Source organism: Cherax quadricarinatus, chromosome 14 (assembly GCF_038502225.1).
Source record: "Cherax quadricarinatus isolate ZL_2023a chromosome 14, ASM3850222v1, whole genome shotgun sequence".
Taxonomy (NCBI): domain Eukaryota; kingdom Metazoa; phylum Arthropoda; class Malacostraca; order Decapoda; family Parastacidae; genus Cherax; species Cherax quadricarinatus.
Genome location: NC_091305.1, coordinates 19,866,475 through 19,891,968, shown reverse-complemented (window position 1 = coordinate 19,891,968; position 25,494 = coordinate 19,866,475). Strand labels below are relative to the sequence as shown.

Below are 25,494 nucleotides of genomic sequence, written 5' to 3'. Positions count from 1 at the left end.
TCCGGAATTTTTGCCATATCTCCAAAGAAGGGAAAATTTTGAGGCTATTACCAACACTCTTCTTTGACTTTTTAAAACAAATATTGCTGAAGGTGTATAGTAAAATAGTCATGATTGGTTAACAAAAACAGTGAATTTCCGCAAATAGTCAAATAACTTAATACTGAGATACAGTAGGAAAAACACTAATGTATGGTACCCGTTGGATAAAAATACTGATTATGCAGTTCCACATGAAATTGTTTTTGAAACACTGATGATAAGAACATAAATAGTAAATTTGCCACAATAAATATGAGAAGATGAGAAAAAAAAATTTGAGAAGAGTTCACATGTATACGTCAGCCTGCAGAACAAAAATGCTAGATAGTGTGTCTCATTCATTTAGCACTAAATATGCATGTGCATATATATATACATGTATATATATATATATATATATATATATATATATATATATATATATATATATATATATATATATATATATATATATATATATAGATATATATAGGTACCACCTCTAAAACTTTACTGTGGACCCTCATTCTCAGAGAAAACTATAAACGTACCCCAGGAAAAACTCATGGTTCTTCCTGGAGCTGTTTGAATATTTTCTTCTCATACCACCCCTATATTTTATATTTTGTACGAAATTTTATTGATACACAGAATACATTGACAGAAAAAACAAACAAGAGTACATTGGAAAAATATATTAAAGATTATGAATCTCCTCCATCTCCTCCAAAGCCTGACACAAGCCAAGTATGCAGCAAGCATTTCCCGTCTGGATGGCCATGCTGAGACGCTGGAACATGAAAGTGGCTGCCCTTGGGTCCCTGGTGGTGTCGATGAGTCGGGAAGCAAGTTCTTTAAGGAAACGTGTGGCACTTTTTCCCCATGCTGCCAAGGTCTCTGAACTCACTGGGATGGATGTAGGTGTCAGTCAGCGTCGACACGCAGGTATAGTCCCATGCTAAGAGCTTGCCATTCTTCCAAGGACAGATGGTGATCCCATCTGGACAGTTTGCTGGGTTGTAGGTATTGTTGGCTGCTGATGATCAGGATTCTCTGCTGGGCATCCAGCTGTAGCAAGGTTCTCTTTATGATGTCGTTGACTTCATTGTGTTTTCCATGCCAACCCTTAGTTTTTGAACAGTTAAGACCATGTAGCCCATATTGGTCGGCTTGTGCATCGCTTCAAATCCACGTATATTCCGTGTGAATTGGACAGCAAGGCACAGAGCCACTACAATATGGAGGATCATAGGGTCGAGGCGTGTTCCCATTGACGAAATGGGAACTGTTTGGAGGAAGTCCCGAGAGTGAGGTGCACTCATAGCTTGGAGACGGGCAGTCTCCCTGTCTGATGTTATAGCCTTAAGCATGGTATAAACCTTGGTAATAAATACCGACAAGTTGGTTTAGAAAGACACGTAAGCAAACACTATAACATATTTATTAGAAAACGTTTCGGTCCTGGGACCTTGATCACTTCTAACATACAGAGGTAGAAAGACATTATATATATAGGCGGAGAGTGAGATGTGACGCACGTGACCTGAGGAATGTCATAAGAACATAAGAATGGAGGAACACTGTAGAAGGCCTGCTGGCCCATGCGAGGCAGGTCCTTATCAAAACAACCTTTACCTATGAGGAGGACGGGTAGACGATGAAATCATGTGACTCCTGTGTTGTTGGGTTGGTGCTGCTTAAGTATCATGTATGCCAATGTTTTTGAAATTTTGTAGTTTCCAGTGTTGCGTTCTATAGTGTCGGTGACGGCGATTAGTGAGGCTTCTAGGCACCGTCGGCGTCTGAGGTCTGGTTCGGTGAGAACGAGTTGTGCCTCGTTCCAGTTCATCAAATGCCCCGTGGAGTCTCTGTGGAGGACACAGGCGTACCTTACATCGTCTCTGTTAGAGGCATTTCGATGTTCATTCAGGCGGACTGCAAGATCTCTGCCTGTCTCGCCTACATATTTCTTGGGACAGAACCCACAGGGGATAGTGTAGACGCCTGCTGTAGAAGTTAGAGGTGTGGGGCTGCGTTTCGTAGTGAGGTCTTTGATAGATGATGTGTTTATGGTGGAAACGTTGATGTTCAAAGTACCCAGACTTTCCTTCAAAAGGCTCGTAGCATCTTACGAAAATCAGAACAAGGCAAAAAACTACTTAAACTTTTACCAGGTCAACCGAAACCAGCACGCCTGTATGGCCTTCCTAAGACACACAAACCTGGCATCCCACTACAGCCTATCACTTCGGGCATAGGGAGTGCACCACACAGACTAGCCGGCCACCTTGCCAAATACCTTTCAGCGCTTCTGGGCACCATCAGTCAAGCCCACCTCAAACACTCAGGTGACCTTCTCTCCCGAATTTCCAACCTGAATGTCAAAAACAAAAGCATGGCTTCCTTCGATGTCACAGCCCTCTTTACCAACGTTCCTACTGACGCTGCAATCAACATTCTGAGACAGAGGCTCACTGAAAACCACGACCTCCCTTTACCTCTTCTAGATTTCATCAATCTAGTGGAACTTTGTGTTAATTTCAACTTCTTCAAGTATCAGGACAACTGCTACAAACAATGCTTTGGGATGGCAATGGGCAGCCCGCTCAGTGCTGTGCTTGCCAACCTCTTCATGGAAAACCTGGAGACAGAGAAATTCAGCACCCTCATTCCCAACACCGTTACCTGACTAAGATACGTTGATGATATATTGGTTTTCTATCCGAGACGTCTCAATATCCAGGCCCTTCTCAACAAGATCAATGCAGTTGAACCATCAATAAAGTTTACACTTGAACTCGAAAATGATGGCAAACTTCCTTTCCTCGACCTTCTACTGTGCAGATCTCCCGACAGTGACAAACTTCTCTTCAAAGTGTATAGAAAACCTACCAATAAGGACGATCTTATACATTTTTATTCACACCAAGACACCCGCATTAAGAGAGGAGTCCTCATTGGCTTCTTCTTGAGAGCTCTTCGCATCTCCAGCCCTTATTTTCTAGAAGAAGAATGCACTTACATAACACAAGCCTTTACACGTCTTCAGTTCCCATCTTTCTTCATCCGAGATTGCAGACTCAAGGCACAAGCTATCCTCAACAAACCGCCCATGGAACAGCCCCCTAAACAGTTCATAGTACTCCCATGTGGCGATGTTGCCACGAATACTCGCCGGGCACTTGCTATGAGTAACATCAACGTTTCCACCATAAACACATCACCTATCAAAGACCTCACTACGAAACGCAGCCCCACACCTCTAACTTCTACAGCAGGCGTCTACACTATCCCCTGTGGGTTCTGTCCCAAGAAATATGTAGGCGAGACAGGCAGAGATCTTGCAGTCCGCCTGAATGAACATCGAAATGCCTCTAACAGAGACGATGTAAGGTACGCCTGTGTCCTCCACAGAGACTCCACGGGGCATTTGATGAACTGGAACGAGGCACAACTCGTTCTCACCGAACCAGACCTCAGACGCCGACGGTGCCTAGAAGCCTCACTAATCGCCGTAACCGACACTATAGAACGCAACACTGGAAACTACAAAATTTCAAAAACATTGGCATACATGATACTTAAGCAGCACCAACCCAACAACACAGGAGTCACATGATTTCATCGTCTACCCGTCCTCATCATAGGTAGAGGTTGTTTTGATAAGGACCTGCCTCGCATGGGCCAGCAGGCCTTCTACAGTGTTCCTCCATTCTTATGTTCTTATGACATTCCTCAGGTCACGTGCGTCACATCTCACTCTCCGCCTATATATATAATGTCTTTCTACCTCTGTATGTTAGAAGTGATCAAGGTCCCAGGACCGAAACGTTTTCTAATAAATATGTTATAGTGTTTGCTTACGTGTCTTTCTAAACCAGCCTTAAGCATGTTGGCAAGCACCATTTAAGCAATGAGGCCATCCCAATTTGACTGTAGGCCAGTGCCGCACTAGGTTTTGGTGCTGGAGTGGCAAGAGTCTTCCATTCAGTGATGGCACTGGTGTAGCTGGGGTCCTGAGTGTGTGTGTGTATATATATATATTATATATATATTATATATGTATATATTATATATATATATATATATTATATATATATATATATATATTATATATATATATATTATATATATTACCTGGAGTTTACCTGGAGAGAGTTTCGGGGGTCAACGCCCCCGCGGCCCGGTCTGTGACCAGGCCTCCTGGTGGATCAGCGCCTGATCAACCAGGCTGTTGCTGCTGGCTGCACGCAAACCAACGTACGAGCCACAGCCCGGCTGATCAGGAACTGACTTTAGGTGCTTGTCCAGTGCCAGCTTGAAGACTGCCAGGGGTCTGTTGGTAATCCCCCTTATGTGTGCTGGGAGGCAGCTGAACAGTCTCGGGCCCCTGACACTTATTGTATGGTCTCTTAACGTGCTAGTGACACCCCTGCTTTTCATTGGGGGGATGGTGCATCGTCTGCCAAGTCTTTTGCTTTCGTAGTGAGTGATTTTCGTGTGCAAGTTCGGTACTAGTCCCTCTAGGATTTTCCAGGTGTATATAATCATGTATCTCTCCCACCTGCGTTCCAGGGAATACAGGTTTAGAAACCTCAAGCGCTCCCAGTAATTGAGGTGTTTTATATCCGTTATGCGCGCCGTGAAAGTTCTCTGTACATTTTCTAGGTCGGCAATTTCACCTGCCTTGAAAGGTGCTGTTAGAGTGCAGCAATATTCCAGCCTAGATAGAACAAGTGACCTGAAGAGTGTCATCATGGGCTTGGCCTCCCTAGTTTTGAAGGTTCTCATTATCCATCCTGTAATTTTTCTAGCAGATGCGATTGATACAATGTTATGGTCCTTGAAGGTGAGATCCTCCGACATAATCACTCCCAGGTCTTTGACGTTGGTGTTTCGCTCTATTTTGTGGCCAGAATTTGTTTTGTACTCTGATGAAGATTTAATTTCCTCGTGTTTACCATATCTGAGTAATTGAAATTTCTCATCGTTGAACTTCATATTGTTTTCTGCAGCCCACTGAAAGATTTGGTTGATGTCCGCCTGGAGCCTTGCAGTGTCTGCAATGGAAGACACTGTAATGCAGATTCGGGTGTCATCCGCAAAGGAAGACACGGTGCTGTGGCTGACATCCTTGTCTATGTCGGATATGAGGATGAGGAACAAGATGGGAGCTAGTACTGTGCCTTGTGGAACAGAGCTTTTCACCGTAGCTGCCTCGGACTTTACTCTGTTGACGACTACTCTCTGTGTTCTGTTAGTGAGGAAATTATAGATCCATCGACCGACTTTTCCTGTTATTCCTTTAGCGCGCATTTTGTGCGCTATTACGCCATGGTCACACTTGTCGAAGGCTTTTGCAAAGTCTGTATATATTACATCTGCATTCTTTTTGTCTTCTAGTGCATTTAGGACCTTGTCGTAGTGATCCAGTAGTTGAGACAGACAGGAGCGACCTGTTCTAAACCCATGTTGCCCTGGGTTGTGTAACTGATGGGTTTCTAGATGGGTGGTGATCTTGCTTCTTAGGACCCTTTCAAAGATTTTTATGATATGGGATGTTAGTGCTATTGGTCTGTAGTTCTTTGCTGTTGCTTTACTGCCCCCTTTGTAGAGTGGGGCTATGTCTGTTGTTTTTAGTAACTGAGGGACGACCCCCGTGTCCATGCTCCCTCTCCATAGGATGGAAAAGGCTCGTGATAGGGGCTTCTTGCAGTTCTTGATGAACACAGAGTTCCATGAGTCTGGCCCTGGGGCAGAGTGCATGGGCATGTCATTTATCGCCTGTTCGAAGTCATTTGGCGTCAGGATAACATCGGATAGGCTTGTGTTAATCAAATTTTGTGGCTCTCTGATAAAAAATTCATTTTGATCTTCGACTCTCAGTCTGGTTAGCGGCTTGCTAAAAACTGAGTCATATTGGGACTTGAGTAGCTCACTCATTTCCTTGCTGTCATCTGTGTAGGACCCATCTTGTTTAAGTAGGGGCCCAATACTGGACGTTGTTCTCGATTTTGATTTGGCATAGGAGAAGAAATACTTTGGGTTTCTTTCGATTTCATTTATAGCTTTTAGTTCTTCCCGCGATTCCTGACTCCTAAAGGATTCTTTTAGCTTAAGTTCGATGCTTGCTATTTCTCTGACCAGTGTCTCCCTGCGCATTTCAGATATATTGACCTCTTTTAGCCGCTCTGTTATTCTTTTCCGTCGCCTGTAAAGGGAGCGCCTGTCTCTTTCTATTTTACATCTACTCCTCCTTTTTCTTAGAGGAATAAGCCTTGTGCATACATCGAGTGCCACCGAGTTAATCTGTTCTAGGCATAAGTTTGGGTCTGTGTTGCTTAGTATATCTTCCCAGCTTATATCGGTTAGGACTTGGTTTACTTGGTCCCACTTTATGTTTTTGTTATTGAAGTTGAATTTGGTGAATGCTCCCTCGTGACTAGTCTCATTTTGTCGGTCTGGGGCTCCACGCATACATGTCTGAACCTCAATTATGTTGTGATCTGAGTATATTGTTTTTGATATGGTGACATTTCTTATCAGATCATCATTGTTAGTGAAGATGAGGTCTAGTGTATTCTCCAGTCTAGTAGGCTCTATTATTTGCTGGTTTAAATTGAATTTTGTGCAGAGATTTAAAAGCTCGTGTGAGTGTGAGTTTTCATCAGAGCTGCCTCCTGGTGTTATTTCTGCAACAATATTATTTGCTATATTCCTCCATTTTAGGTGCCTTAAGTTGAAATCCCCCAGGAGCAAGATGTTGGGTGCAGGAGCTGGAAGATTTTCCAGACAGTGGTCAATTTTTAACAGCTGTTCCTGGAATTGCTGGGATGTTGCATCCGGAGGCTTGTAGACTACCACAATGACTAGGTTTTTGTTCTCGACCTTTACTGCTAAAACTTCCACTACGTCATTTGAGGCATTAAGCAGTTCTGTGCAAACAAGTGACTCTGCAATGTACAGGCCAACCCCCCCCCCCCTTTTGCCTGTTCACTCTGTCACATCTGTATAGGTTGTAACCTGGGATCCATATTTCGTTGTCCAAGTGATCCTTTATGTGGGTCTCAGTGAAAGCCGCGAACATTGCCTTTGCCTCTGCAAGCAGTCCACGGATGAAAGGTATTTTGTTGTTTGTTGCTGGCTTTAGACCCTGTATATTTGCAAAGAAGAATGTTATCGGACTGGTGGTATTGTTGGTACTGGGGGGGGATTTTTTTTCCGGCATTAGTATCTGTATCTGTTGGTTTGGAGTGGAGGCCATCGACTGTGGTTCCACTCCAGGAATGACTGGATTTGGTGTACGATTTCTGCCATTTCCTGTCAGTTTTTTTTCCTTCCTGGCACTAAAAAACCTCTCCCTCTTGAGTGGCTGTGGCTACCCAGGTTTTCCCATGGCCTGGATGTTTTGTATCTTTTTGTCCCCTTTAGATGGTATGCCTGGCAATTTAAGTTATAGCACAGTCTTTCCTGTATTGAAGAGGTACATATTTCAGGGTGGAAAAGCTTACAGGAAGGGAGTTTGCATTTTCCTGTTGTCATATGGGCATGGCATTTTCTAGGGTGGTCATAGTTGCATGTCCCATCTGTTTTTCCAGATTTCCCATGCCAGCAGATACCAAGTGCTTAGTATGTGCACAGGCTTGGTTTCCGCTTGCCTTGGGTTTCTGTGACTGTATTCCCTGTTGGTGCATGTTTCCCTGTCTTACTTCTATCCTCCCTAGCACCAACAATGGAGCTCCCACCAGTTGTTTTTGGTAATTTATCCTCACTATTGCTATTGGAGTCCTCTTGTTTGCTATTTCCTGCGGTATTTCTAGTTTGCAATATTGGTTTTATCTTATCTTTGACTACACTTGTTTCCCTACTATGGCTCCTGTCCCCTATGAGGTCATTTATATGTATTCCTTCCTGCGTTTAATTCCCGACTACCTGGACAAAATCTCCAGCTTCACCATTACTGTCTCCCAGGACAGTATCTCCAGCTTCACCATTTCTGTCTCCCAGGACAGCACCTCCAGCTTCACCATTACTGTCTCCCAGGACAGCACCTCCAGCTTTACTATTACTGTCTCCCAGGACATCACCTCCAGCCTTACAGTTTGTGACTACATGGCCAGTATCAAGGGCAGTACCATTCAGCCCAGACTTTTTATGTTCCCATCTGTTGTAGAAAGCTTCCAGGTTTTCTATGAAAGCAGCTTTGATGTTGTCCTCTTTTAATACCCTTGTGATTTTAGTCCACAGATTTTCCTCATTTGGGCATACCCAAAAACACTTCTCTGTTTTAATACTGCTTGTAGCTAGTTCTGGGATATCTGCACAAGGGGCGTGACACCAATTTCCACAAAAATGACAATTTATCCATGTGGAAGCCCGTTTGTTTGACTGACCACAGACTACACACAGCTTCATAATGATTTGAATGGTTGATTTACTGCAATTCTACTAGCAACCTCTTGAATATTATATTAATAACCTTAAATGAAGCTCTAGCTATTTGTATTTCTGTTTCTAACTCTTTTTGTATATTGGACAGCTTACCGTCACGTTCCTGATTTTTAATGTTTGTGTTTATAAGGGCGCCTACAACCCCATCCGTTTACAGTCTGCTTTATTGTCCAACGAAACTGTTTGAAACCAGTCCCGGGTTCGGACCAGTCAAGGGTTCGGACCAGTCAAGGGTTCGGACCAGTCGATCTGCTCTGATCAGTGGGTCACTTATTTAAAACATACTGGTCGGTGATTTGAGCTAACACATGAAGGATCTACTGGAAATTATCTACCCGAGTAATATGTGATTTGACTGATACAAAAGTATAACTTGCGTGTTGAAGAGCCGGTGATATCTGGCAGCTCCTACAATGACGAACGGTCGACCTCCTTGTTTATCAATCGCTGTATCTGGCTTTTCTATTTTTTTTTTTTTTTTTTTTTTTTTTTTTTTTTTTATATATATATATATATTATATATATATATATATATATATATATATATATATTATATATATATATTTTTTTATTTTATTATTATCACACTGGCCGATTCCCACCAAGGCAGGGTGGCCCGAAAAAGAAAAACTTTCACCATCATTCACTCCATCACTGTCTTGCCAGAAGGGTGCTTTACACTACAGTTTTTAAACTGCAACATTAACACCCCTCCTTCAGAGTGCAGGCACTGTACTTCCCATCTCCAGGACTCAAGTCCGGCCTGCCGGTTTCCCTGAACCCCTTCATAAATGTTACTTTGCTCACACTCCAACAGCACGTCAAGTATTAAAAACCATTTGTCTCCATTCACTCCTATCAAACACGCTCATGCATACCTGCTGGAAGTCCAAGCCCCTTGCACACAAAACCTCCTTTACCCCCTCTCTCCAACCTATCCTAGGCCGACCCCTACCCCGCCTTCCTTCCACTACAGACTGATACACTCTTGAAGTCATTCTGTTTTGCTCCATTCTCTCTACATGTCCGAACCACCTCAACAACCCTTCCTCAGCCCTCTGGACAACAGTTTTGGTAATCCCGCACCTCCTCCTAACTTCCAAACTACGAATTCTCTGCATTATATTCACACCACACATTGCCCTCAGACATGACATCTCCACTGCCTCCAGCCTTCTCCTCGCTGCAACATTCATCACCCATGCTTCACACCCATATAAGAGCGTTGGTAAAACTATATATATATATATATATATATATATATATATATATATATATATATATATATATATATATATATATATATATATATATATATATATCTATATATATATATATATATATATATATATATATATATATATATATATATACAAATATATATATATATAGGTATATATATATATATATAGGTAGTAGGTTGGTAGACAGCAACCACCCAGGGAAGTACTACCGTCCTGCCAGATGACTGTGAAACAAAAACCTGTAACTGTTTTGCATGATGGTAGGATTGCTGGTTTTCTTTTTCTGTCTCATAAACACGCTAAGATAACAGGGATATCTTGCTACTCCTACTTACACTTTGGTCACACTTCACAGACACGCACATGCATATATATATATACATACATCTAGGTTTTCCTCCTTTTTCTAAATAGCTCTTGTTCTTTTTTATTTCTTCTATTGTCCATGGGGAAGTGGAAAAGAATCTTTCCTCCGTAAGCCATGCGTGTCGTATGAGGCGACTAAAATGCCGGGAGCAATGGGCTAGTAACCCCTTCTCCTGTATACAATTACTAAAAAAGAGAAGAAGAAAAACTTTATAAAACTGGGTTGCTTAAATGTGCGTGGATGTAGTGCGGATGACAAGAAACAGATGATTGCTGATGTTATGAATGAAAAGAAGTTGGATGTCCTGGCCCTAAGCGAAACAAAGCTGAAGGGGGTAGGAGAGTTTCAGTGGGGGGAAATAAATGGGATTAAATCTGGAGTATCTGAGAGAGTTAGAGCAAAGGAAGGGGTAGCAGTAATGTTAAATGATCAGTTATGGAAGGAGAAAAGAGAATATGAATGTGTAAATTCAAGAATTATGTGGATTAAAGTAAAGGTTGGATGCGAGAAGTGGGTCATAATAAGCGTGTATGCACCTGGAGAAGAGAGGAATGCAGAGGAGAGAGAGAGATTTTGGGAGATGTTAAGTGAATGTATAGGAGCCTTTGAACCAAGTGAGAGAGTAATTGTGGTAGGGGACTTGAATGCTAAAGTAGGAGAAACTTTTAGAGAGGGTGTGGTAGGTAAGTTTGGGGTGCCAGGTGTAAATGATAATGGGAGCCCTTTGATTGAACTTTGTATAGAAAGGGGTTTAGTTATAGGTAATACATATTTTAAGAAAAAGAGGATAAATAAGTATACACGATATGATGTAGGGCGAAATGACAGTAGTTTGTTGGATTATGTATTGGTAGATAAAAGACTGTTGAGTAGACTTCAGGATGTACATGTTTATAGAGGGGCCACAGATATATCAGATCACTTTCTAGTTGTAGCTACACTGAGAGTAAAAGGTAGATGGGATACAAGGAGAATAGAAGCATCAGGGAAGAGAGAGGTGAAGGTTTATAAACTAAAAGAGGAGGCAGTTAGGGTAAGATATAAACAGCTATTGGAGGATAGATGGGCTAATGAGAGCATAGGCAATGGGGTCGAAGAGGTATGGGGTAGGTTTAAAAATGTAGTGTTAGAGTGTTCAGCAGAAGTTTGTGGTTACAGGAAAGTGGGTGCAGGAGGGAAGAGGAGCGATTGGTGGAATGATGATGTAAAGAGAGTAGTAAGGGAGAAAAAGTTAGCATATGAGAAGTTTTTACAAAGTAGAAGTGATGCAAGGAGGGAAGAGTATATGGAGAAAAAGAGAGAAGTTAAGAGAGTGGTGAAGCAATGTAAAAAGAGAGCAAATGAGAGAGTGGGTGAGATGTTATCAACAAATTTTGTTGAAAATAAGAAAAAGTTTTGGAGTGAGATTAACAAGTTAAGAAAGCCTAGAGAACAAATGGATTTGTCAGTTAAAAATAGGAGAGGAGAGTTATTAAATGGAGAGTTAGAGGTATTGGGAAGATGGAGGGAATATTTTGAGGAATTGTTAAATGTTGATGAAGATAGGGAAGCTGTGATTTCGTGTATAGGGCAAGGAGGAATAACATCTTGTAGGAGTGAGGAAGAGCCAGTTGTGAGTGTGGGGGAAGTTCGTGAGGCAGTAGGTAAAATGAAAGGGGGCAAGGCAGCCGGGATTGATGGGATAAAGATAGAAATGTTAAAAGCAGGTGGGGATATAGTTTTGGAGTGGTTGGTGCAATTATTTAATAAATGTATGGAAGAGGGTAAGGTACCTAGGGATTGGCAGAGAGCATGCATAGTTCCTTTGTATAAAGGCAAAGGGGATAAAAGAGAGTGCAAAAATTATAGGGGGATAAGTCTGTTGAGTGTACCTGGTAAAGTGTATGGTAGAGTTATAATTGAAAGAATTAAGAGTAAGACGGAGAATAGGATAGCAGATGAACAAGGAGGCTTTAGGAAAGGTAGGGGGTGTGTGGACCAGGTGTTTACAGTGAAACATATAAGTGAACAGTATTTAGATAAGGCTAAAGAGGTCTTTGTGGCATTTATGGATTTGGAAAAGGCGTATGACAGGGTGGATAGGGGGGCAATGTGGCAGATGTTGCAAGTGTATGGTGTAGGAGGTAGGTTACTGAAAGCAGTGAAGAGTTTTTACGAGGATAGTGAGGCTCAAGTTAGAGTATGTAGGAAAGAGGGAAATTTTTTCCCAGTAAAAGTAGGCCTTAGACAAGGATGTGTGATGTCACCGTGGTTGTTTAATATATTTATAGATGGGGTTGTAAGAGAAGTAAATGCGAGGGTCTTGGCAAGAGGCGTGGAGTTAAAAGATAAAGAATCACACACAAAGTGGGAGTTGTCACAGCTGCTCTTTGCTGATGACACTGTGCTCTTGGGAGATTCTGAAGAGAAGTTGCAGAGATTGGTGGATGAATTTGGTAGGGTGTGCAAAAGAAGAAAATTAAAGGTGAATACAGGAAAGAGTAAGGTTATGAGGATAACAAAAAGATTAGGTGATGAAAGATTGAATATCAGATTGGAGGGAGAGAGTATGGAGGAGGTGAACGTATTCAGATATTTGGGAGTGGACGTGTCAGCGGATGGGTCTATGAAAGATGAGGTGAATCATAGAATTGATGAGGGAAAAAGAGTGAGTGGTGCACTTAGGAGTCTGTGGAGACAAAGAACTTTGTCCTTGGAGGCAAAGAGGGGAATGTATGAGAGTATAGTTTTACCAACGCTCTTATATGGGTGTGAAGCGTGGGTGATGAATGTTGCAGCGAGGAGAAGGCTGGAGGCAGTGGAGATGTCGTGTCTGAGGGCAATGTGTGGTGTGAATATAATGCAGAGAATTCGTAGTTTGGAAGTTAGGAGGAGGTGTGGGATTACCAAAACTGTTGTCCAGAGGGCTGAGGAAGGGTTGTTGAGGTGGTTCGGACATGTAGAGAGAATGGAGCGAAACAGAATGACTTCAAGAGTGTATCAGTCTGTAGTGGAAGGAAGGCGGGGTAGGGGTCGGCCTAGGAAGGGTTGGAGGGAGGGGGTAAAGGAGGTTTTGTGTGCGAGGGGCTTGGACTTCCAGCAGGCATGTGTGAGCGTGTTTGATAGGAGTGAATGGAGACAAATGGTTTTTAATACTTGACGTGCTGTTGGAGTGTGAGCAAAGTAACATTTATGAAGGGATTCAGGGAAACCGGCAGGCCGGACTTGAGTCCTGGAGATGGGAAGTACAGTGCCTGCACTCTGAAGGAGGGGTGTTAATGTTGCAGTTTAAAAACTGTAGTGTAAAGCACCCTTCTGGCAAGACAGTGATGGAGTGAATGATGGTGAAAGTTTTTCTTTTTCGGGCCACCCTGCCTTGGTGGGAATCGGCCAGTGTGATAATAAAAAAAATAAATATATATATATATATATATATATATATATATATATATATATAATTATATATATTATATATATGAATATATATATATATATATATAAATTTCCCAGTCATCTGCAACTTCTCTTATGAATTTTCCAGTACCGTTCTCATCTTTAAACACCGACTTCGATAACTACCAGAGAAGTTATAAAATACATCTACAAACACTTCTCTCTGTATTATTTCGCAGCCCGTCAGCTATTCTTTTATTGAAAGGGCCTTAGCATGAAGCTGATATAAAGTGTACTCATCTTATTTAGAGTTTTTATATGCTTTCATTTTGTATATTTCACTGGTAAGTATTAATTACATTTGGTGTCTTGATATTCGCATTCACTAATTTCATTTGTTGTACTCTTTCCTTCTATAAAAAGAAAAGACATTATCTAAGACCTTCCTTGAGTATCTTTCCTTCTCCCATACATACTGAACATACTAAGCTTTCTATTATTTTATTTTACTCTACCTGATTTCAGCATTTTGAGTAAGATTGCAGTTGTGTTTTTCAATGTATATATACTTAAATTTTATTTCCCTTCTCTTATTTTTATATATCACATTATCCCATGTATCATCAGAGAAATAATGCCAGTAAATATGTAATGAATATTGATTCTCATAACACTGCTCCAAATAATTTGTTCTTTCATGAGGATTAGTGTTTAACCTGTCGGCCTTTGACCCAATATACAGTTTGGTTCTTATTTCCAGCCACGATGGTGACCCAGCAAGTTACTCTCACTATCACGCGACCTTGACTGACCTGGAGAGTCTCCCGGACGACCAGGTATATAAAGCAACAGCGAGTCGGTACACCACCACAACTCTTCCCGCCTCCTCTTCCTCAACACTACCTTAACACTAGCTCAACTTTAAACCATAACTTTCGGGCAATAACACACCACACTTAAATCAAAATCCGCTAACTCAACAACGGTTCACGATGAGGATTATAACATATATAATATTTGCAAGTGAGTATACTCGAATAATGTTATGCAATCAACCATCGAATATGAAAGCAGTAGATTCCCAACAATTATGATTATAACACATTTTACTAACATAGTCTAGTAGCAGTATGGCAGAGATGCTTTGTTAACACTGTCGTGAAGTGAAGCGTCCTGACGGTCGCTACTTCTGCTTAATAAACATTTTTCTCTCTTCGTACAGCTCTTCTTGGAGCATCACTGGGGATACAGCTGAATTACTTGGCACCTACAAATGGATTTAACGGCAATGGAGGCAATGGCAATGGATACAGAAACGGTAATGAAGGCCACAGTAATGGTAATGGTGGTTACACTAATGGCAACGGAATTGGCACCGGTGGTTACTCAAATGGAAATGGCGCATTCCCAAATGGAAACGGCAACGGAGGTCAAATAAATGGTAACGGTGGTTACGCAAATGGAAATGGAGGCTTTTCCAACGGATTTAACGGAAATGGAGCAGTTGCTAATGGATATTCAAATGAAAATGGATTCACAAACGGAAATGGTGGTTATTCCAACGGAAATGGCAATGGATATGTCAATGGTGGAATTAATGGAAATGGTAATGGTGTAACCAATGGGAATGGCTATGGAAATGGTGGATACAGCAACGGAGTGGCTAACGGAAACGGACTGGAGGATCCCATCACCGCCCTGGCTAATGCTGTAAGAGGTGAACCCGGCGTGGACTATCCCATCCTGGCTTACGTACCCGACACAGGATTTACCTGCGGTGGACAGATCCCTGGATACTACGCTGATACTGCCCTAGAGGCCGGCTGTCAGGTGAGTGTCATTCTGCCCCCGAGGCTGGCTGTCGGGTGAATCTCATACTCTCCCTGAGGTTGGCTGTCAGGTGAGTAAAATACTGCCCCCGAGGCTGGCTATCAAGTAAGTCTCATCCTGTCCATGAAGTTGGCTGTCAAGTGAGTCTTACACTATCCCTGAGACCAGCTGTTAGGTGAGACTTATGTCTGGACGCAGTGGTCAGCTGTCATTTGATTATTATTCTGCCCTTGAGACTTTTAAGTCAGGTAAATCGAACACTGCCTTCGAGGGCAGCTGTTGAACATATTGGTATAGTTAATTCTCCCTAATTTTATGAATAAGTCAATGGCTATATACTGTCCATTCATACCACGGCAATCAGTATTTCTTGAAGCCTATTTTAATTTTTGCAGCAATGATGGTGCTTTCTGTAGCTGTTCAATAGGTTAACTTCTCATGAAGAATATTCAACCACCTCATGCAAAACTTTTATGTTTCCTACACGATGAGCAGCTTGTGATTGTGAACTAATTGTTTTAAATTAATGATTCAACATTTTTGTCGTAGTGAGATCTTGGAATTTTAATTACTAATTTATTTTTGCAGTCAATCAGATAATAATTCAATATGCAAATTATGATAAAACCAGAAAAAATGAAAATAACAATAGCAAGTCTCATACCAAGACAAGTTTGTGATACTCGGCATAAAGGAGCAGTCGAACATTGTCCTAAGTTCAGGAACATGTTTAAATACTTCACTAAAGATCTTCAAGTTACATACCAGTAGCAACACGAGAAGTGGCAGGTCTTTCACATGTACAATACTAATGCACTGCTTCTCTGAAGCTATTGTCCTGGACCGGTGTTTCACTTCCGTCGGTAATAATACGCTGCTTCTTTTATTGTTGTCTTTCACAGGTGTTCCACATCTGTCAGGCAGATGGCAGGAGCGACTCTCTCCTGTGTCCCAACGGTACCATCTTCAACCAGCAGTACTTCGTGTGTGATTGGTGGTACAACTTCGACTGTTCCACCGCCCAGCAGTTCTATGGTCTCAACGCTCAGATCGGAGTCGTCAGTGGTAATGGTAATGGATACTCCAACGGCGTCGTTAATGGTATTATTAATGGTAATGGAATTTACGCCAACAGATTAAACGGAAATGGTGCACTTAATGGAAATGGATTCACTACCATTGGAAATAGATACAGCAATGGCGTTAATGGAAATGGTTTAGCCTCTGTTAATGGCAATGGCTACTCAAATGGTAATGGATATTCAAATGGAATTGGCAACGGTAACGGAAATGGCAATGGAGTTAATGGAAATGGTTACACTAATGGAAATGGGTACACCAATGGAAATGGCTTAATTAATGGCAACGGTAATGGTTACACAAATGGCAATGGTTACACTAATGGTAATGGCGTAATTAATGGTAATGGTTATACAAATGGCAATGGAATTAACGGAAATATATACAGAAACGGTAATGGGGTTAATGGCAATGGATACACAAATGGTAATGGTTTAATTAATGGCAATGGAAATGGTTTTATCAATGGCAATGGCTACACAAACGGTAATGGCTTGACAAATGGCAATGGGGTCAACGGAAATGGATACAGCAATGGTAATGGAGTCAGTGGTAATGGTCACGCAAACGGTAATGGAGTCAATGGAAATGGTTACACAAACGGTAATGGAGTCAACGGAAATGGTTTCATAAACGGTAATGGAGTCAACGGAAATGGTTTAACGAACGGCAACGGAGTTAACGGTAATGGGTTAACCATATCAGCACCAGCGTCTCCCTCCGGCCTGTACCAAACACCGGTCTTCTAGACATTGTTAATGGTAATGGGTGTAACACAATGGTGGTAGCCTTACACTCCGGCCTATTTCAGACACCCAACTTCAGAGTCACTTGACTCTCAACTGTTGTAAACAGTTTATAATACAATGATAGCTGCTGTTGAACTTTTGTCTGTCTTTCTTTACTTCGAGAATTCAAGTTAATTTTCCCCAAGAGGACACTACAAGTACTAAGGTAAACTGCTGAACCGGACATACAGAGAAACACAAGGTGATGGCTGGGTCAGGCCACACCAGACTACATCTTTACTAAACTGTTGCTTGCCAAAACTCTTGTAAACTCATAGATTTATATAAATGTAAGTGGAACACGCTAGACATATATTTGTACATAGATGTTAAAGTTTAAACTCCATAAACTACAATTAATGTTCTTATTTATTCTGCTTCCAAACTTTTATGTCACTTTTCTTTGCTATAAATGTTTTTATATATTTTCTTACAATTATTTTTTTAAACCTTAACAAATAAATATTATATAACGTTGATCGTTTTAATTCCTTTTCACATTTTTTTCTATAAAATGCTGCAGATAATGTACATACATTACGAAAGTAATCAATATTACCTGTAGTTGGTTTCGGGGATCAACGCCACAGCGGTCTGGTCTATGACCAGGCCTCGCAGTGGATCAGGACCTGATCAACTAGGCTGTTACTACCGTCCGCACGTAAACCAACATATAAGCCACAGCCTATGAGTCTACTTGTAATCCCCCTTATGTATGGTGGGAGGCAGTTGAACAGTCTTGGGCCCCTGACACTTACTGTGTTGTCTCTTAGTGTACTCGTCGTGCCCCTGCTTTTCATTGGGGGGATGCATCGCCTGCTGAATCCTTTGCTTTCGTAGGTAGTGATTTCCGTGTGTAGATTTGAGACTAATCCCTCTAGAATTTTCCAAATGCATATTATGTATCTTTCTCACCTGCAAATCAAGGGACTTAACCATTCCCAGCAATTTAAGTGCTTTATTGTATTAAACGTGCCATGACAGTTCTATGTATATTCTCAAGGTCTACAATTCCGCCTGCCTTGAAAGGGGTCGTTAGTGTACAGCAATATTCCAGCCTAGAGAGAACATGCAATTTGAAGAGAATTATCATGGGTTTAGCAACTCTAGTTACAAAGGTTCTCATTATCCATCCTATCATTTACCTAGCAGATGTGTTAGATACATTGTTGTAATCTTTGAAAGTGAGTCTCTGACATTATTACTCCCAGGTCCTTCACATTAGTTTTTTGCTCTGTTGTGTAGTTTTAATTTGTTTATACTCCGATCCAGTTTTTATTTCCTCGAGTTTTCCATAGCGGAGTAATTGAAATTTGTTTTCATTGAATTTCATGTTGATTTCTGACGTCCATTTAAAGATTTGGTTAATATACGCTTGGAGATCTGAATGTCTTCGATGGATGACACTGTCATGCAAATTCGGGTATCATCAGCAAAGGAGGACACGGTGCTGTGGCTTATATCTCTCTCTGTGTCAGATATGACGATGAGGAAAGGGATGGGAGCAGATGTAGAACAGAGCTTTTCCCTGTAGCTGCCCCTGACTTTACTGTTTACTATTACTCCTTGTGTTCTGTTTGTTAGGAAGTTATAGATCCATATACCTACTTTTCCTGTTATTCCTTTATCACACATTTTCTGTGCTATTACACCATAATCACATTTACTGAAGGCTTTCGCAGTCTGTGTATAATTACATATGCAGTTTATTTGTCCTTCAGGACATCCAAGACCATGTCATAGTGGTCCAGTAGCTGTGAGAGACAGGAGCGATCTGCTCTAAACCCATGCTGCCCCGAGTTGTGCAACTGATGGGTATCTAAGTGGTTGGCGATCTTGTTTCTTAGAACCCTTTCAAAGATTTTGATGATTGGGGACGTTAATACTGTCGGTTTGTAATTTTTTGCAATTCCTTTACTGCCACCTTTGTGGAGTGGGGCTATGACTGTTGCTTTAGAGACTGTAGAATGCCCCCCGTGTCTTTGCTCTCTCTCCATAGAATATTTAAGGAACTTGTTACGAGTTTCCTGCAGTTCCTGATGAACACGGTGTTTCGAGAGTCTGGGCCTAGGTCAGAGTGCATGGGCATGCCATTTATTGTGTTTTCAAAGTTCTGTGGTGTTAGGATTATGTCAGAAATTCTTGAATTCTGTTGTCTCAATCATAAAAAAAAATTAGATTGTCGACCATTTGACTGATTAACGGCTCACTAAATGCAGTCATACTGGGACTTTAGTATTTCATTCAGTCTTTGCAGTCATCCGTGTAAGTCCCATCTCGTTCAAACAGGGATTCACTACTGGATGTGGTTTTTGTCCTACATTTAGCATAAGAAAAGAAGTATTTTGTTTTTTATTTTCATTTATGGTTTTAAATTCCTCCTGCGTTTTTTGGCTCCTGTATGAGTCCTTAAACTTAGGTTCGATTTTTCTATTTCTCTGGCCAGAGCCTCCTTGGTATTTCACATATACTGGCCCCTATCAGTTTTCTTTTTGAAATAATACACAATTAAAGTTTACCATTCCATAACCTATGTTTAGTTTTAAGTAGTCTATAATCATTAGGATTAGTCTTCTCGAAATGCTCATACATGCTAGTGGCTTTCTTTGTGCTTAACAGCTGTATAGTCCTTGTGGCTTAGCGCTTCTTTTTGATTATAATAATATAATAATTTGTGCTTAACAATACTTTATTACATGTAAACTAGTTTGTATACTACAGATTATTATTATTATAATCAAAAAGAAGCGCTAAGCCACAAGGGCTATACAGCGCTGCTGTATACTACAGAAAAAATTGAATTTTGAATTTTGATCTTTTTTTTATTGGTTTGAAAGTGCCGATATAACTTATGACGTTTGTAAGTTAGCAACCATCCTCCAGAACAAACTTCGTTTTAACAGTGACCAAGACAGTCAAAAAAAAAAAAAAACATGTGCAACACTAAAATGTTTTAATGATTTTGTGGTGTTATGCTTCCAAAGTCTTTAAAATAGTTCATCGCTTTCTGCTTCCTCAATAGGTAATCTCACCTTTTATAATACATTTATTGATGTAAGGGACTGATTACCTCATCTTTTTACCTCTTCAGTCTTCTAAGTCCCTGTCATCATGAGTTTCATTTTGTATTGCAGGTCGTGTATTCGTTTGTTACCTGCAATCCCATCATTCCCTGGGGAATAGCAGAACTTGTCTTTTCATCATGTGTAGAAAGGGGCAGCTTTTCCTCAATCATCTGGAGAACAGAGTGGACAGGTGCATAGTGAGCATCCTCCATGTCTTCTTTCAACAAACTGGCCGTATCCCACCGAAGCAGGGTGGCCCAAAAAGAAAAGCAAAAGTTTCACTTTTTAACTTCAGTAATATATACAGGAGAAGGGGTTACTAGCCGCATCTTCCATTTATTATATGGAATTCCAACAGCCACTATGGAAAATTTTGAATTTTCCTAAATTTAGCATGTGTAAATTTGAATAATATAATAAGTGTGTATTAAAATGTGATACTGATTTAACCTTTCGAGAAATTTCGAGTGAGGGGGGGCATGTGGAACAGCCACGAAGCGGACGGGGGAAGATGCCATAGTGAATTTAATGTGTGTACACTGGTTGTTACAATACTCATGTAATCAGGTGTCATCAAAGTTCAATTGGTGTATATTGAACTCAATCCATAATTTAGAAACTGATGACACATTCTTGCTGAAGAATTGGGATAGTGTGGAAAACCCTTTCAATTCAGCTACAAGGACGGGAAAAAAGGGGATTTCAATCCTTCCCAGCAGCACACTTTAGAAAAGTGATACTTCCCATAACGTACAGTAGTTTTCCACTGGCCATCAAAAATTCTCGCTGTTAGGGTAGTGTTAGGGTGTGCAAAATAATAATTGTGATCCAGTAATTAAATGATAAGTGGTAATACAAATTTCTTTTCTAATAACACCATTATAATTTATGTACAATAATTATATTGAGTATACCAGGAAAAGTGTACGGTAGGGTCATAATTGAAAAAATTAGAGGTAAGACAGAATGTAGGATTGCGGATGAGCAAGGAGGTTTCAGAGTGGGTAGGGGATGTGTAGCTCAAGTGTTTACATTGAAGCATATATGTGAACAGTATTTAGATAAAGGTAGGGAAGTTTTTGTTGCATTTATGGATTTAGAAAAGGCATATGATAGAGTGGATAGAGGAGCAATGTGGCAGATGTTGCAAGTACATGGAATAGGTGGTAAGTTATTAAATGCTGTAAAGAGTTTTTATGAGGATAGTGAGGCTCAGGTTAGGGTGTGTAGAAGAGAGGGAGACTACTTCCCGGTAAAAGTAGGTCTTAGATGGGGATGTGTAATGTCACCATGGTTGTTTAATATATTTATAGATGGGGCTGTAAAAGAAGTAAATGCTAGGGTGTTCGGGAGAGGGGTGGGATTAAATTATGGGGGGGAATCAAATACAAAATGGGAATTGACACAGTTACATGATACTGTGCTTATGGGAGATTCTAAAGAAAAATTGCAAAGGTTAGTGGATGAGTTTGCAAAGGTAGTAAGTTGAAAGTGAACATAGAAAAGAGTAAGGTGATGAGAGTATCAAATGATTTAGATAAAGAAAAATTGGATATCAAATTGGGGAGGAGAAGTATGGAAGAAGTGAATGTTTTCAGATACTTGGGAGTTGACGTGTCGGCGGATGGATTTATGAAGGATGAGGTTAATCATAGAATTGATGAAGGAAAAAAGGTGAGTGGTGCGTTGAGGTATATGTGGAGTCAAAAAACGTTATCTATGGAAGCAAAGAAGGGAATGTATGAAAGTATAGTAGTACCAACACTCTTATATGGATGTGAAGCTTGGGTGGTAAATGCAGCAGCAAGGAGACGGTTGGAGGCAGTGGAGATGTCCTGTCTAAGGGCAATGTGTGGTGTAAATATTATGCAGAAAATTCGGAGTGTGGAAACTAGGAAAAGGTGTGGAGTTAATAAAAGTATTAGTCAGAGGGCAGAAGAGGGGTTGTTGAGGTGGTTTGGTCATTTAGAGAGAATGAATCAAAGTAGAATGACATGGAAAGCATATAAATCTATAGGGGAAGGAAGGCGGGGTAGGGGTCGTCCTCGAAAGGGTTGGAGAGAGGGGGTAAAGGAGGTTTTGTGGGCGAGGGGCTTGGACTTCCAGCAAGCGTGCGTGAGCGTGTTAGATAGGAGTGAATGGAGACGAATGGTACTTGGGACCTGACGATCTGTTGGAGTGTGAGCAGGGTAATATTTAATGAAGGGATTCAGGTAAACCGGTTATTTTCATATAGTCGGACTTGAGTCCTGGAAATGGGAAGTACAATGCCTGCACTTTAAAGGAGGGGTTTGGGATATTGGCAGTTTGGAGGGATATGTTGTGTATCTTTATATGTATATGCTTCTAAACTGTTGTATTCTGAGCACCTCTGCAAAAACAGTGATAATGTGTGAGTGTGGTGAAAGTGTTAAATGATGATGAAAGTATTTTCTTTTTGGGGATTTTCTTTCTTTTTTGGGTCACCCTGCCTCGGTGGGAGACAGCCAACTTGTTGAAAAAAAAAAAAAATTATATTGTGTACCCAGCAAGCCATCATATACAGTCCACATTATTTTATAATTTACCATTATTGGTAATAATGTTTAATACTGTAATTATTAATTTAATGTCAGGTCTAGCTTTTTGTGAGTGGTGATGTAGTGGGCATTGAGGAAGTGACAGTTCTGCGACCTACTGTGACTAAGTCCCACTTACCTTGCCCAAATTACTTGCATGTAATAATTCAGGTAACACGCCCTGTAAACCTCATGTAATTGCTCACATAATAATTCAAAAGCCTTTGATTCTAACAAACTCAGATATGTAATCAGGAAGAATTTAATTTAATTATCTGATTGCAAGTAATGAACTGTTGGGTTCACATATAATTGACAATACTTAATTAATTGTTTGGTGGATTATAGTTGCCACAATTAATTGAATTTGCATGCCCAGTGGGGCTGGAATTGTATTTCTTATACTTTTGAAATATTAATGGATGTGTGTAATTATTATATAAATTATATGCTAAGCCCAGTGAGGCTAGGACTGTAATTTCTATAATTGTTAATTTGCTAAGCCGTTAGGGCGAGGAATGATAATTGCCTTCTTTCTCATCATAATAATTATAATTAATTCGCTAAGCCAGGAAATACTTGGCTAGGATATTTGGTGCATATTTTGGACATGTATAGAGGATGGAATGAAACAGAATGACTTCGAGAGTATAAATCTGTAGTGGAGGGAAGGCGAAGTAGGGGTTGGCCTAGGAAAGGTTGGAGGGACGGGGTAAAAGAGGTTTTGTGTGCAAGGGGGCTTGGACTTCAAGCAAGCGTGCATGAGCGTGTTAGATAGGAGCAAATGGAGACAAATGGTTTCTAGGACTTGACATGCTGTTGGAGTGTAAGCAAGGTAACATTTATGAAGGGATTCAGGGAAACCAGGAGGCCCGACTTGATTCCTGGAGATGGGAAGTACAGTGCCGGTACTCTGAAGGAGGGGTGCTAATGTTGCAGTTTTATGACTGTAGTGTAAGCATGCCTCTGGCAAGACAGTGATGGAGTGAATAATGATGAAAGTTTTTCTTTTCCAGGCCACCCTGCCCTGGTGGGAAACGGCCAATGTGTTAATAAAAAAAATAATTTGGTGCATATTGTAATAAATTATATCCAGGCTCATTGTATAATTTTTACAGCCAGTGTTCATTAAGAAGCCATGGATGAGGTTAGTGTAATTAATGCAAAGGAAAAATCCATGGGAATTAAAGCTATAAAGGCATCATTAAATGCAAAAAACATCATGTGACCAGAGCTTATAATAAATGCCTGGAAATGGTGGCAGAAGAAATTGTGAATAAGGTTAATTTATAATTATATTTTGAATCATTAGAGAACAGGTTTTTTTTTTTTTTTTTTTTCAACAAGTCGGTCGTCTACCACCGAGGCAGGGTGACCCAAAAAAGAAAGAAAATCCCCAAAAAGAAAATACTTTCATCATCATTCAACACTTTCACCACACTCACACATTATCACTGCTTTTGCAGAGGTGCTCAGAATACAACAGCTTAGAAGCATATACAGTGGACCCCCGGTTAACGAACTTTTTTCATTCCAGTAGTATGTTCAGGTGCCAGTACTGACCGAATTTTTTCCCATAAGGAATATTGTGAAGTAGATTAGTCCATTTCAGACCCCTAAACATACACGTACAAACGCACTTACATAAATACACTTACATAATTGGTCGCATTTGGAGGTGATCGTTAAGCGGGGGTCCACTGTACGTATAAAGATACACAACATATCCCTCCAAACTGCCAATATCCCAAACCCCTCCTTTAAAGTGCAGGCATTGTACTTCCCATTTCCAGGACTCAAGTCCGACTATATGAAAATAAATATAAATTGTATTACACAGAATATGAAGGTGAACTGCTGGTGAATTGTGCAGATGATAATGAAAGGGAATTATTAATTAATCAATATTATGAACTGGAAGAGAAAATATTATCATGTAAAAGTGAGGTATTAAATAAATTAAAATGTGTAAATACTGCAGTTGACCAATCTAGTAATGTCAATGCCCGGTCTTTGCCCAAACTCCCAGAGTTATCTCTACCAACATTTAATCCAGGAGACAACTGGGAAGAATTCTGGTCAGTATTTAAGGCTTATCTCAATGGGCAGGTCAGAAATAATGCTTATGCCCTGATTCAAGGATTTCAAAATATAGACTCCAGTTACCTAGAAAGTGCAGGTACTGTACTTCCCACATTCAGAACTCAGTACTTCCCACCTCCAGGACTCAAATCTGGCTAACCAGTTTCCTTGAATCTCTTCATTAATGTTACTTTGTTTACACTCCAACAGCATATCAAGTCATAAAAGCCATTCATCTCCACTTGCTCCTATCTAACACGCTCGTGCACACTTGCTGGAAGTCCAAGCCTCCTTACACATAAAACCTCCTTTACCCCCTCCCTCACAAAAACTTTCATCTCTGATTACAATTAAATTTCCACTCATCCTGGAATGACATAAATAATGTAAAAAAAAGGTTCATCACACAGTGAAAACATTTTAAAGGATGATAATTTAAAGGCAAATTACTGGGTGCCATGTTGCAGAGATAATCTTATACACTATCACAGTCATAACTTTGAGCATCCAGTGTTTGATTCAGCACCCAACTAGGGATGGTTGGTGATAATTTAGCATACTGTGAAAAAGATGTTCATTCTCCATTTCCAGGCCCCTAACTTTCATAAATTTTGTTTAAAAAATACTTGGGAATAA

At 40.5% G+C, this 25,494-nt stretch overlaps 1 protein-coding gene across 1 annotated transcript; it reads left to right on the top strand.

Moving 5' to 3' along the window:
* Positions 1-14,343: 14,343 nt before the first annotated feature.
* Positions 14,344-17,607, top strand: LOC128699405 (putative uncharacterized protein DDB_G0286901). Its single transcript, XM_053792086.2, has 3 exons — positions 14,344-14,478; positions 14,678-15,285; positions 16,188-17,607. Exons 1-3 carry the CDS (start codon positions 14,448-14,450, stop codon positions 17,112-17,114), a joined length of 1,566 nt encoding a protein of 521 aa, XP_053648061.1. The 5' UTR covers positions 14,344-14,447; the 3' UTR covers positions 17,115-17,607.
* The last annotated feature ends 7,887 nt before the right edge of the window (positions 17,608-25,494 follow it).